General features: G+C 38.1%; 1 protein-coding gene across 1 annotated transcript in view; it reads right to left on the minus strand.

Moving 5' to 3' along the window:
* WBP4 (WW domain binding protein 4) overlaps positions 1-12,475 on the minus strand; it is a 26,624-nt gene that overhangs the window by 7,503 nt on the left and 6,646 nt on the right. The window contains exons 2-6 of the mRNA XM_009882436.1: positions 6,398-6,470; positions 4,845-4,907; positions 4,623-4,746; positions 3,563-3,784; positions 2,606-2,661 (exon numbers count right to left, since the gene is read on the minus strand). Of these exons, the coding sequence (XP_009880738.1) occupies positions 2,606-2,661; positions 3,563-3,784; positions 4,623-4,746; positions 4,845-4,907; positions 6,398-6,470 (538 nt within the window). The remainder of the gene's footprint in view (positions 1-2,605; positions 2,662-3,562; positions 3,785-4,622; positions 4,747-4,844; positions 4,908-6,397; positions 6,471-12,475) is intronic.

Raw genomic sequence — 12,475 nt, forward strand, 5'->3', positions numbered from 1 at the left:
AATGCATGCCATAAATTTAGTTATTTAGCAAAACACCAATTTCAACAAAGCACTGTTTTTCCATACTAATTAGTAAATACATATAAAATGCAGCAAAAGTTCCTGGTATGTCTTTGTGGATATGTAATTAAAATAAAGATGTTTTGCAGAATCAGCCACAGCTAGATAATCAGTCATTACACGTGACTTAACATCTTCCTTAAGAACCTGATTTCCATCAACGCTTACACATACACTATCTCACTGTTCCTTAAGTACTAATACTGCCCATTCCCCTGTACTGGGCAGAACTTTTATGCAGCTTTACCATACATGATTTTTGCATTAATAAATGTCTCTGTGTGTACCCATAAACACACACACCCCTAGACAGGCTTCTGCACATACATACCTATGCAATTGCTTAATACTATATTAAAACTTTGTCTTTTTTTTTTTTTTTCAAAAACACAACAAAATCAGGAGTTAACATTCTCACGCCTGCCCTGTAGAAAGCTGTACGTGAAACAGAAAAAATGTATCAGTAGGTTCAGAGCAGGCAAAAAACAAGAAAGCCTTCAGTGAGCAAGTTTCCTCAAGGTTTTGCTCTCAAAAAGTTTCAGTGTGCTATTTTCAACAAAAGAAGCAAAAGGAAAAATTATTTTATGTAGGTAGAAAGAGGACAAAATACTAGTCTTAAGTACAACCTATTCTTTTTGTTAAGAGTTAGATCCTGAACATTTTAGACCTGGTTCTTAGAGGTTTTCGGCAGATATCTGACATTAGGCACACTGAGTATCCTAATACACAAATGCTAACATGTATGATGTCAATCTAACTGAAGTTGTAGGTAGTCTTCAACATGCCTTTTCATTACTCTGTTCTCTCCACCTCTTACTAAGTCTGAGCAGCAAGTCAACGTGCTGTAAAAACAAGGAGGGCCTATGAAACCCACTTGTGCTACATATTGCAAACATGCTGTTTAATTTCTGGGCAGCGTGAGTCCTTGTTAGAGATCTGGAATGTTCCCAGTATCTTTAGCTCAGACTAAATAAGGGAGCAATCAAATGCTTGTTTTTAGCAATAACAAAAATAACTCAAGACACCACAAAGTCACCAAGCAGGGTGAGGGAGGAATGGCAAAATACAGCCATGTGGCATTAGAAAGATATCTGAGGCTGAAGGTGTGCGTTTATGATAGAGCTGAGATGAGCTAACTTCAAACTGTTGCCAAGAAGAGAGCTCCTTCTCTCTTCCATCTGCTCCCCTGCACCAGCATTTCTCCGATTACTGAGAGAGCTGGTGCAATGACATAAGCCTACAAAGCATTAACCTAAACTCTGATGTCTCCGCTCCCTGAACTAGGTCACTGCCAGGGCAAATATGCACCAAGGACCATACAAGGTTAGTCACAGGGACCACCTCTTTCAGTGGAAGGCTACCGTAAGACTGGCTTATAAATATTGCAAAGCTAGGCCTTGACTGAAAAGATAAAGTTGAAGTGCTGGTTAACAAGTTGCGCGAAACCACAGGATAAAGGAATCAGAAAGCCAGAGTAGCATGTGATGGGCAGCTCTGACACGAAGTGTGCAGTCTCTTGGGAATGAACACTGGATGGAAAAAGCCTGCATTTTAAAGATAAAACATTGCCTTAACAAGAGATGGAATACAGACAGATGTACATTTTGTGAATGGATTCAATTGCCTGAAAATATACACAATTATAACCATTTTCTCCTCTGACTGTAAGTGACCCAGTACCAAGTGTAAGCTGCCTTCTCAGATGCAACAATATTGAGCTACAGAACATCAAGCACTCTGAAAAAGCCAGGCTTTTTTGATCTCTAACATAAAACCAACATTAGCAAACAACACTGACTTTAAATCATACTGTACCTATGACACCTATCTTGAAAATGGGGAAACGTAACATCACTTCACGGGAGTGTTGTAAAAATCCTATTTTTAACATTGTGAAGCAGAAAAATCCTGGAATGCTAAGTAGCAGGGGAAAGCCCATTAATAAGTAATAAGAAATTTTTCTCTCTTTGGACTATTTGGCAAGTTTGCTGGTGCCTTAAATAATGAAAATGAAGTAATATTCTAAAAGGTTGTTTGCACATAGGTTCCAAAAAGACACATTATCACATATCTGTATCCTAAAGCAAACACAAAAAATAGGCACTCTTATTTTTTTACTATCTGACAATACAATCACAATGTTTCCTAAGATAAAGGAGTCGTAACTACTTCAAATGTGTTAAGTTTTAATTTTTTAAATTATATTTCATTCACAAAAGGTTAAACAGAATTTATTCAGAATTTTCCAAAAGCTTTCAACTTTATGGGCTGAAGCACCAAAAAAACATATTCTGTAAAAGCACAACCACTACTATCACTTCTCTTCCCTTGATAAAGAAATTAGCCAAAAAAGGTTTGTGTAGCAAAATCTGAGTTTTCCTCAAGTATATCATAAAACATTCCATATAGTCAAGTTATGTTTTCCTAAGTTGACTAAGAGCAAACAATTTATCTTTCGCAATCAGAAGACTTGCAAATTACTTAGCTTATTTCTGATAAGTGTTTACAAGGACAAAGAAAATTATGAATAACAGTATTTGATTACCGTTTGTGAGTTTTGAGAGTTGCCTTGGAATCCTTTAGGTTTCTCCCACTGTGATTCTTTAAAAGCAAAAACATATTTCAGCCATCATTAAATCCTGTTTATGTTTAATAATATTTAGAAAAAACAGATCTCAAGGGTATGACACCAACGTGTGCACACATACAAACAAGTAATATAGATACAACTTACTGGAATATAAATCATCCTTGATCAAACCATGGTATGAACAACAAACCAAAGTATCATAATTATTATAGTTGGCTTTACCAAGACTAACCACCTTCCAGACTATTAAACCATGGTTGATGCACAGATACTGGAATTTTGGTACAAAAAAGGAGTTTGTTTTTTAAATGGTAGCATAGGCCAGAGGAAACTAAACAGACAAGATTTTTACCTTTTGGAAGTTATCTCGTATGAGGAAAAGACTATGGTAAACACTAACGCCAATCCTTAAATTTATAAGAAACAGTTTGTAATAGTCTCATTAAGTCTAATTAAAAGAAGGTTGCTTTTATGCTCTAAAGTAGATCATAACACATAGCTTCTCAACAGAAGTCAGTCAGTTAGATAAATCCTGTAAATGTGGAAAGAAACAATCAGATAGCAATCAATACCAGCTCTCATTTACTTGGGTAGAATCAATTTATTTCACATTCCTTATTAGAAAGCTTCTTTAGGAAGAACACAGTTATCTTTTGTATACTTAACCACTGAAAGGCTAAACTTTTCCAGAAACTGGAATTACTGCATTCTCTCATTATTAACAAACAGCAAAACCAATCTGAAGTTCTGGACGCCTAAGCCTTGAATGCTGAATATCAAAACTCCATCTAATTGTTCACATTTTAATAATCAGCTTACTGTTGAGAGAGCAAAGGAGTAAAGAAATCCATGTAGTCTTTTCTCATTTATATTCAATAACAACATCTGCATTTGCTTCTCACTAGTTTTTACCTCCTGTTCTTGTGTTGTAGTAGTATGTATAGCCTTCGGGAGAAAATCCTTGCACCCACTCCTTTGTTTCAATTTTTGGTGGCATTGAGGTATCCTGAGGTGTCTTTTTTTTCTTTTCTTTCTTTTCCTTCTTTTCCTTCTTCTCCTTCTTTTCTTTCTTTCCTTTAGTTTCCACTGTGTTACTCTGTGGTTTACTCTGTGTCGAACTGGGACCTACATCATCTTAATGAAAATAATACTCTTTCAAAAAAAGAGTAATAATCTGAGCTTAAATATTAGTCACTTTTTAGCAACAGCAAAAAAGGAAGTGTTCTTATGAGTACTTTCATTCATTAGCATTACACTCATAGCAGGTAAGCTTAAAAGATTATATTCAAAGAATCTTGCATTGTAGCAATACTATAGTCGTAAGAGAGTCCACATATCAAAGGGTGAGGAACATAAAGAGAAAAACCATAAGGACCAATAAGCTTCAACTAAACAACAACAAAAAAGAAACTAAGAGTTATGAAAAAGATAGCTTCTACAGGAGCTTGAAACAACAAACTTTTTTTGTAAAGGATAATATGTCTTCACATGGACGGAACAAAGGCACTTGCTGAACTGCAACTCAAACAGGAGATTCTCGTCTCCACTGTTTGACACCAGTGGGAACCCCACCTCTCCTACTCAGTAAGAACTTTTGTCTCCAATTGGCAAAAGTGAAACATAAAATTAACTAAGGGAAGCTGCACTGCTGATTCAAAGCATCAACTACAACCTATGTTTTGTTATCACATTGTTTTATTTTTCTACTCCAAATCGGATTGTTCCATGGACCACAGGACACTGTAGCCAAAAACATTCTGTACTGCAACTTCTACTACTGGCAATTTGCAGATTCCTTGGGGGTTTTTTTGGTATTTTGTTTTGTGGGGGTTTTTTTAGGGTTTTTTTTTTAAGAGCAAACACAGTCCTGGAGGCCTGCTCTCACGTTCCTAAAACCTAATTTAAGAAAAAACATTCCTACTCAATATTCTTTCAATTCTGTCTCTAATCCTTTGGCAGCTATATGAACTACCTGGCTTAATTCCAAGCCTTTTCAAGTCCTCTTGATATGCTTTCATTGCAGCCTCCTCCATTGCTGCAAATTCTTTTGACATGTTCTCTTCTTCTTTTGCTTTTTCCAAGCTTTTCTTTTTAATCTAAAACAAAACAAAAACCCCAAGACAATAAATAAAACAAGTCTGATAATGAAAGAGATTAAAAATAAGTATTTGTGCAAATAAGATATTTGAGTTACCTCACTAATTCTTTTTGCCACATTTTCTTTATGATTCTTTCCTCTTTCATGAAAATCAATGCTCTTAGAAGTGAGAAAAAAGCCAAGAAAAATAATATGTATTACACAATTTCAATGTAGTTAGTTTTAGTTAGTTAAAATCTAGTTAGACTAAACTTAGTCGAGCAAGGCTAAATGTAACCTGTTCTGCAAACACTACAGCTAGAAAATGGCTACAGGAATTCAGGAACACTGAAAAACACTGAACACAGAAATTATGAAAAATCAGTAACACTCCAAAATGGCATAATAAAATTTCATAGTCTGTATTTATGAGATGATTTTTTTTTCAAATAATACTGTTCAGCACACAGATTAGAGACAAGTAACAGGTAATCTGGGCTGCCTCTTCATGCTATCCTTCCAAATGTCATCCCTTGGTTTTTTTTTTACCCTCTCCGTTTTCATGCAAACTTTTAATAACCATATAGCTTACTTAGAGTTCCAAATATTAGCTATGGCCCTTAATTAGATTATGCTGCGCTCCACAAATATCCCACAAACTTAAATTTGTCTGCAGGTCCACAAATCTGAGGGAGGAAAAGGCAAGGTGGGAGTGTTGGTTAACTGAGGACAACAGAACAGTCTGCAAGCCAAAAAGCTGCCAGAAAGACTGAAGCCAGCAGGAACTGGAAGGAAATCAGAAGCTCTACAGGTACGACAGTAGAAGTCCTCATGTGGTTCTCACAAAAAATATCTGAGCTTATTTAGGTGTTCAAATGTTAGGTGCCTAAGACTGACATTGTAACCCTAGAATTTCTTTGCACAAACCAATGTGCAGAGGCTGCACATCCAGGGGGACTATTCATCTCATTTAAAGACAGTTAAATGAGATACAAGCTAGCTAAATTCCCCCCTCACCTTTAATGTGTATTTCTCTTCATTGACTACAAGAAGAAACCTAAACCAATTAGCTCACACTTGTCATTCGGAACTGCAGGTATCTATCTAATCATAAGCCAGATGAAGCTCAGCTCCAGGACTACCCCTGGCATCGAGTCAGGAATGCAAAACTTATTTCTAAGTGAGAAACCAATGGGTCTATTAGTCTCCAAAAGGCATCTGCAAGTTAGAAACACCTTTCTGTAACCCAGTAACGTTTATGTGGGCTGTGTGAAATGAAAGAGACCTGCTTTAAATGCTGGCTGTACCAGGTCTACCAGATATAAACAGCACATATGCCAGATTTTGCTTTCCACTTGCATACCATGGCTAGGACCAGGCATGGACAAAGTTGCAAGACAGATCAAATGTTAAGTTACAGAACCTGAAGAAAAAGCAGGGCCAGATATTTCAATTCTTATCTGTACTGCCGAGTAGAACAGCACACACCATCTTGTATGCAGTATCTGGCTCTCACGTAATATATTTTAAATATCACAAGTATTACAAAGGCATTTTAAACCCACAAATTTCATGCATCAAGAGATTAGTATCAAAAATGATGTTAAAAGCCTGTAATTCAAATTCCTAGTATATCAGAATCATCGACATTGTACGGTAGACCATCATACAGGTCTGTTGTCTGCTATCCAGCACTTGCAGTAATCGCAGAATTTTTTTGGCTGAGATTTCCAGTAATCGGCCCTGGGGAGAGAAAAAAAAAAAAAGATGTATAATCTGAAACAATAATCACAGCCACAGTTTTTTTTATATATATATATAGCTTCAGAAACTAAATTTAGTCTTCTTTGGGTTATAAAGTGCTGAGTTTGTTTTTCTTGTTTTTCTTTTTTTTTTTTTGTAAACAAAGTATGGGGAGCAAGCAAGAGTAGCTATATTGACTACTGTCCCCCATAAAGCACAGTTCAGTATTGGGACTGTGCCCATCTGACCCTTGAAAGTTGCAAATTTTTTACAATGGAGGTGATGCTGTAAGAACCAGAAATACAAGACAGAGATAAACAAACAGCTCTAGATACTCTAAACACAAAACTGTCCGAAAGGTGCCACTTGCATTATTTTTCATAAAAATGCATATAATAAATGTTTTTAAGTGTAAAACTTGAGACTTATTGTTGAAGTCTACTTTGGATACTGTACGCAGCGAGCTTTGCAACGCAAAGGTGCAGTTCTGGACAACGTGAGCTACTGTGGGCAATCCTAGAACAGATTCTGACCTGTGGGGTCATAGACACAGCAGTAAATTGTTTGGATGTTTCAGTGTGAGTATTTCTGAACCATGCAATTTAGATAAGTTGCATACGTGTGAGGAAACTTGGGTAAAACACTTCAGAGCTTAAAAGTTAGTACATAAAAGTATTTAACAATAAAACAAACAACCCCTCCAATGGCTGTTTCTTTATCAAAACCAGCTTTCTAATGCCACTTGAGGCTTGTGCAGAAATAATTCCATTTCTTGTTGGCTTGCAGCAACAGATGCAACACTTGGGTTCAACAGAACACATTCCAGCAACGGATTTCAACGTTTTTAAATTAAAATGAAAAAGAAGGAGAGGCAAAACCAAAACCAATCCAAGATTACACTGAGAACATTAAAAAAGATCAGTCCAAAAAATGTATCTTTGCCTTCCGTCTGAAGATGAATGTACAGAGTTCAAGGAAAATACTTCCTGACATTTTTACTCAATGAACACAAAACTTCTTCCATGCATAACGAGAGCGCCCTTAAACGTTATGATACCTGCAAGCAGATCTTTCGTAACAGAAACAGAGCTGATGAACCTAACTCTTCAAAATTTAAGGAGATATCAAAATACATTCTCTTACCAGTGCTTAATGTAAAAATACAATTTCTAGGAGGCTATGATCATTTGAAAGTGCAGGTACGAAGGATACCCTCTGCAAAAATATATCAACCTGTAACCAATACTGTGTTAGCAACGCACAGCTTTTCAAGCAATTTTCTGGAAAGCTAAAAGGAAGCAGCTGGGCTTCCCCCGATTTAAACAGAAATCCGCTCATCCCTAAATGGTGTACTTTAAAACTGGGTGATTACTTAGTCACACATTTAATTAAAAGGCTTTTGAGATTTATATATCAAAACGTCCTAGAGCCAAAGCCTGGGAAATCGAACACTCTGGCTGGAAAACCAGCTGAGTGGGAGGGAGAAATTCAGAGCTCGGAAATACCTTGAGGCCCTCTTTCCTATTTGAGCTATAGCTCCTAAATTGTCTCTAAATCCTTCGACATCATCTAAGATAAATTTCCAGCTAAAAGCTGCGTTAACCTTCCTAAGGCAATGGACCAATTCTGACAGAAAACCTAAATTGTGAAAAAGCCTCACTACGCGTTTCGGAGGTGCAAGAACATCTGTGTATTTCCAAGGTTAACCTAATGGGACTGGCTCTTTCTCTTCAACAGAATCGAGTGCAAGTGCTAAAATTAAGACTGCACAGCTGCACCCACCAAAAGTCAAGACCTGAGAGTGTGACAAGCTGTATTTTCACTGCTATATTTTCCACCGCTTTCTTGCCTAAACACTACTGAACATCACATCTGTCGCAAACCTCTTTAGCTACACAGAGAGTAATCGTGCTGGAGAACCTGGGGGCACACCTGGGGCTTAAATACAAATCCAGGTCTTGACGACAGAAGCCTTTTGTCTCCACCTCTTATTGGTTTTGATAAAGATTAGAGCTGGCTCTCTGCTGTTACATATAAAATAAGTGTAAATGATACTCTGTGCAGAAGACCTGATATCCTGGGAACCTTAAATCCTGCATTTCATGATTAATGAATTTAATTGTGTAAATTATGGTCACAATTCTGCGACTTATGAGCATGAGGAGTGTTATATGCTGAGTAATTCTCTTAAAGATTTTCGACTTGAGTTCATAACACTCAATAAAAGAGCAAGCTCAGCTGAAATATCCACTGAATAACATTTGCCATTGAACATCGATGGAGCCTGCAAAGCACAAACAGTGCTGCAATGAGAAGCAAAGAGGAGAGTTTGGAAAGGAGCGGCAACTAGAGCGAGACCCAACTTCAGTGAGATGCTACAAGTGCTTCACAGGCTCTGGTCACAAGCCTGAAAGTTAACCCAGATCGATGACAATGTTTCAGTATGTGCCTATTTTATTAATCTGCCAAATACAGGCTTGAGAGGAGATGCTGTTAAAGTGGTACAGAAGTCTTTTATACTTGAATAATTGTGTACAAATCAGGAGAAACGTAGTTATTTTGAAAAGTAATTGCAGTCAAAACGGTACGGCTTTTAAGAGTCCTTATCTTCTGCCTGCACTTATATCAGTAAAGTTAAGGTTGATTCTTGTTTTCAGCTTTACAGCTGGGTCAATCTGCTAAGGGCCAGAAAGCCAACCAGCTAGCTGTAACCACTGCAACAATCTGTCTTCCTTTCACTAAACCGAAGAGACAGCCCAGCGTGCATGAAGTCTGCCTTGTCCAGGTTTGCAGGCTCGAGACTTCAGCTCTCTACACATTTACCCAGGGGTGGATATCCAAACGGGGGGTTGGTGGCACTGACCCCAAGAGGTGTGCAAATTTTACTGCGAAGCTCTACCTCCCAGGCAGGGTTCCGGCAAAGCCCGCTCGGAGCCCGATTTTCCAGAGCTGGCAGAGCAAGTCAGCCTGGTGCCCTGCTACTTGGCACAGACCGAACAAAGCAGCACCGGCACAGATGGGTAGTGGGCAACTTCTGGACACACTGCTGTAAACTTTCAGCCAGACTGGGAAATCCTGTACTAACTTGCAAGAAATGCGTGTCTGCTAAAGAAAAGTGATTTTCCTTCAACTTCTACTGGTCAAACTGGTCAAAGGGGCAGAATGTGCAACAGTCCAGAGGACTAAAGGAGGGGAAAAGAGGGAGTGAACATTAAACTTTTCTTGAAACTTTAATGAAATGACAAACTTTTTGCTGCAAACAGCTGTAAAGTGCAAGTCTTAAAACCATTTTCAGATTTCCGAAATTCACTCAAAACTTCAGAGGGAGTGAGAAGATGGGGAAGAACAAATAGCAACTCTGCATTAACAGCACCTGCCATATTTGTCATCTCAAAAGATAGAAAAATGTCTAAACTCAGAGAAAACTCCTCATTTCAGGTATTTTTCCTTTGCATAATTTATTTCTTGATCCATGAGAATCACACAGCCGAGGCTGCAATGACCGGGTTACGCACTCCTAATGCATGTGAGCCACACATTTGGGAGTACACAAAAGGGACAGGTTCTGTTGACAACATTCAAAAAGTAACCCTGAAGGGTAACTCCAGCAGTACTGAGGTCCAGGACCCAAATCGTCAACCTGCGAGCTGCTTCTCCTCACAACTTACAGCATTATTAATGTTTTAACAGGTGGTGCAGTCAGGCTTCCTTATATAGGGAAGCTTAAGAAACCCTCATAAAAAAGCTATCTTCAGCTCAGACAGCTTTGCCAAACTTTACTTTGAGACTGGGCTGGAGGTTTTTGTTCCTACCACATACTGGCTGAAATCAAAAGGGGGAGAAAAAAAAGTGGAAAAAAAAACCCCAAGCAACTGCTTCAGGTGGTTCTGAACGCAAGGAAAGAAAATAATCTGGCCATGTAAACAAAATCTGGAAGCATTTGCTTTGAACAGCTCTATTCTAAAACATCAGACTTGAAATTTGGCAGGGATGCAGGGGAGTTTGTATCAGGGATATATCTGTCCAAATTATAAGACTTTACACAAAGTTATTATCTTCCAGCTTTCTGCAGTGAACGGCCTGCAACATCTTGAATACAGGTGTGTGAATTAATACACATATTCAAGTTCCTGACTACAGAAGGAAATGAACTCAGATTAGCTATTATGGCTGGTTTTTAAAAACCACTCAACAGGACAGTATTCAGAAATACTAATAAATTCTATTTGGGAATACTGTATACTTCTAAAAAAAAATAATAGTTCTGTAATGGAAAGAAGTAGAAAGAACAAAAGAAAAAAATCACATATATTACACAACAGATCCTCCTCCATGTGGGAAGCCATTCCAGACCAGCTAATTCTAATTCAAATATCCCAGTACTGGTAAGACCTAAGAATGCAATGCTAAAGTTGACAGGGAAGAAGGCCAAAAAGGAAAAGGTTTTCTTGTACCATGAAGCAGGTCCTGATGTCACAGTCCTAACAACCCACGCTCCCAAATAATTCACAGCAACCCTATTCATTCATAGTGCACTAATCCTACTCTAAAAACCTCTTCTTAGACACATACCCTTAATTTTTATTTTTAAAAAATGGTATTTAAAAATAAGGACTCAAGAAAACAGCACCCCTGACACACTGAGTACATGGGGCTGTCCTTCTACCTAACCTTAGCTTGTTGGCCTCCCAATATATCACAGAATATACATCTATATGTGGGCTCCTACAGAGTAGTACTGGATGGGAGCTTCATCTACATGAAACAGCGCAGTTCTCTGGGGGGTTTAGTTCTTTTGACCTTCAAGTGAATTATATTTTTTTGCAATCCTTCTGTAAATTCTAATATACAATCTGAGTGGCTGCTTCTTTTTATTACTATATTAGCCCCCTCTGAACAACAAACAAATCATAATACTTTGCGAGACAACCTGAGTGGAGAGCAGAGTCTGCAGAAGCTGCTCTGTCTGACCTGTCTTGGTGCTGAAGATCATTTGGCATGGATTTGCTTTGCAAGATGTAACGCTACAAATGTAACGCTACAAATATTTTTATAATATACAAGAATGCACAAGAATATCAGGGCAGACAGCCTTTTGCATGTATGGAGCTCCAACAGAGCTCATCTCCCCCAACTTCAGTTGTCTGAAAAGTGAGATATCAAGTTGTTCAAGTTCTCCACATCAATAGATGGAGACTGTTATCTCCTGAACGCCACTCCTTCCATCCTAAATAGGCATCTGAGAAGCAAATTGAACTCCATAGGTGCATATTTATTTCCTATACAGAGAACCTAAAGCAAATTGCCTGAGTCAGCCTTCAAAAGTTAAGTATCTGAAGTTGGGGATATCTACTGTGAGCAGAGGTCTGCTGCTGTAGATGCAGGAGAAGGATATGGGCTATGTCAGGAAGACTATGATAAGAATTAGAAGAGAGAGGAAAAAAACAGCAACATAAATTGGGTCAAGAAACTGTTCAGGTATAATTTTAGCAGCAACTAAAATTAAGAACACTGCTGTATGTAGTACCAGCTTGCAAGACAGGCTGACACAACCTAACCATCAAACACTTCCCCCAAAAGATATTTTTGGTCAAGTTCAAAATTCATTTGTTTTTTCAGCAGGGCAGGATATCTTGAAAAGTAACAGAAATAAGCAAATGTCATTCATATGACATTCTCACTTAATAAAGACCAAAGCTTGGATTTTTAACCCCGCCCTCCAAAACGTGGTCAGGCATTAAGGCAAACTTTCTAATTAAAGACTTAAAAGAGGTCGCAATGGGCAGCCAAACCAAGGCACAGCGGCTTCCCCCGTTTTTTCAGCAGGGCAGGATATCTTGAAAAGTAACAGAAATAAGCAAATGTCATTCATATGACATTCTCACTTAATAAAGACCAAAGCTTGGATTTTTAACCCCGCCCTCCAAAACGTGGTCAGGCATTAAGGCAAACTTTCTAATTAAAGACTTAAAAGAGGTCGCAATGGGCAGCCAAACCAAGGCACA

The sequence above is a fragment of the Charadrius vociferus genome, unplaced genomic scaffold, assembly GCF_000708025.1.
Source record: "Charadrius vociferus isolate BGI_N301 unplaced genomic scaffold, ASM70802v2 scaffold253, whole genome shotgun sequence".
In the NCBI taxonomy this organism is placed as follows: domain Eukaryota; kingdom Metazoa; phylum Chordata; class Aves; order Charadriiformes; family Charadriidae; genus Charadrius; species Charadrius vociferus.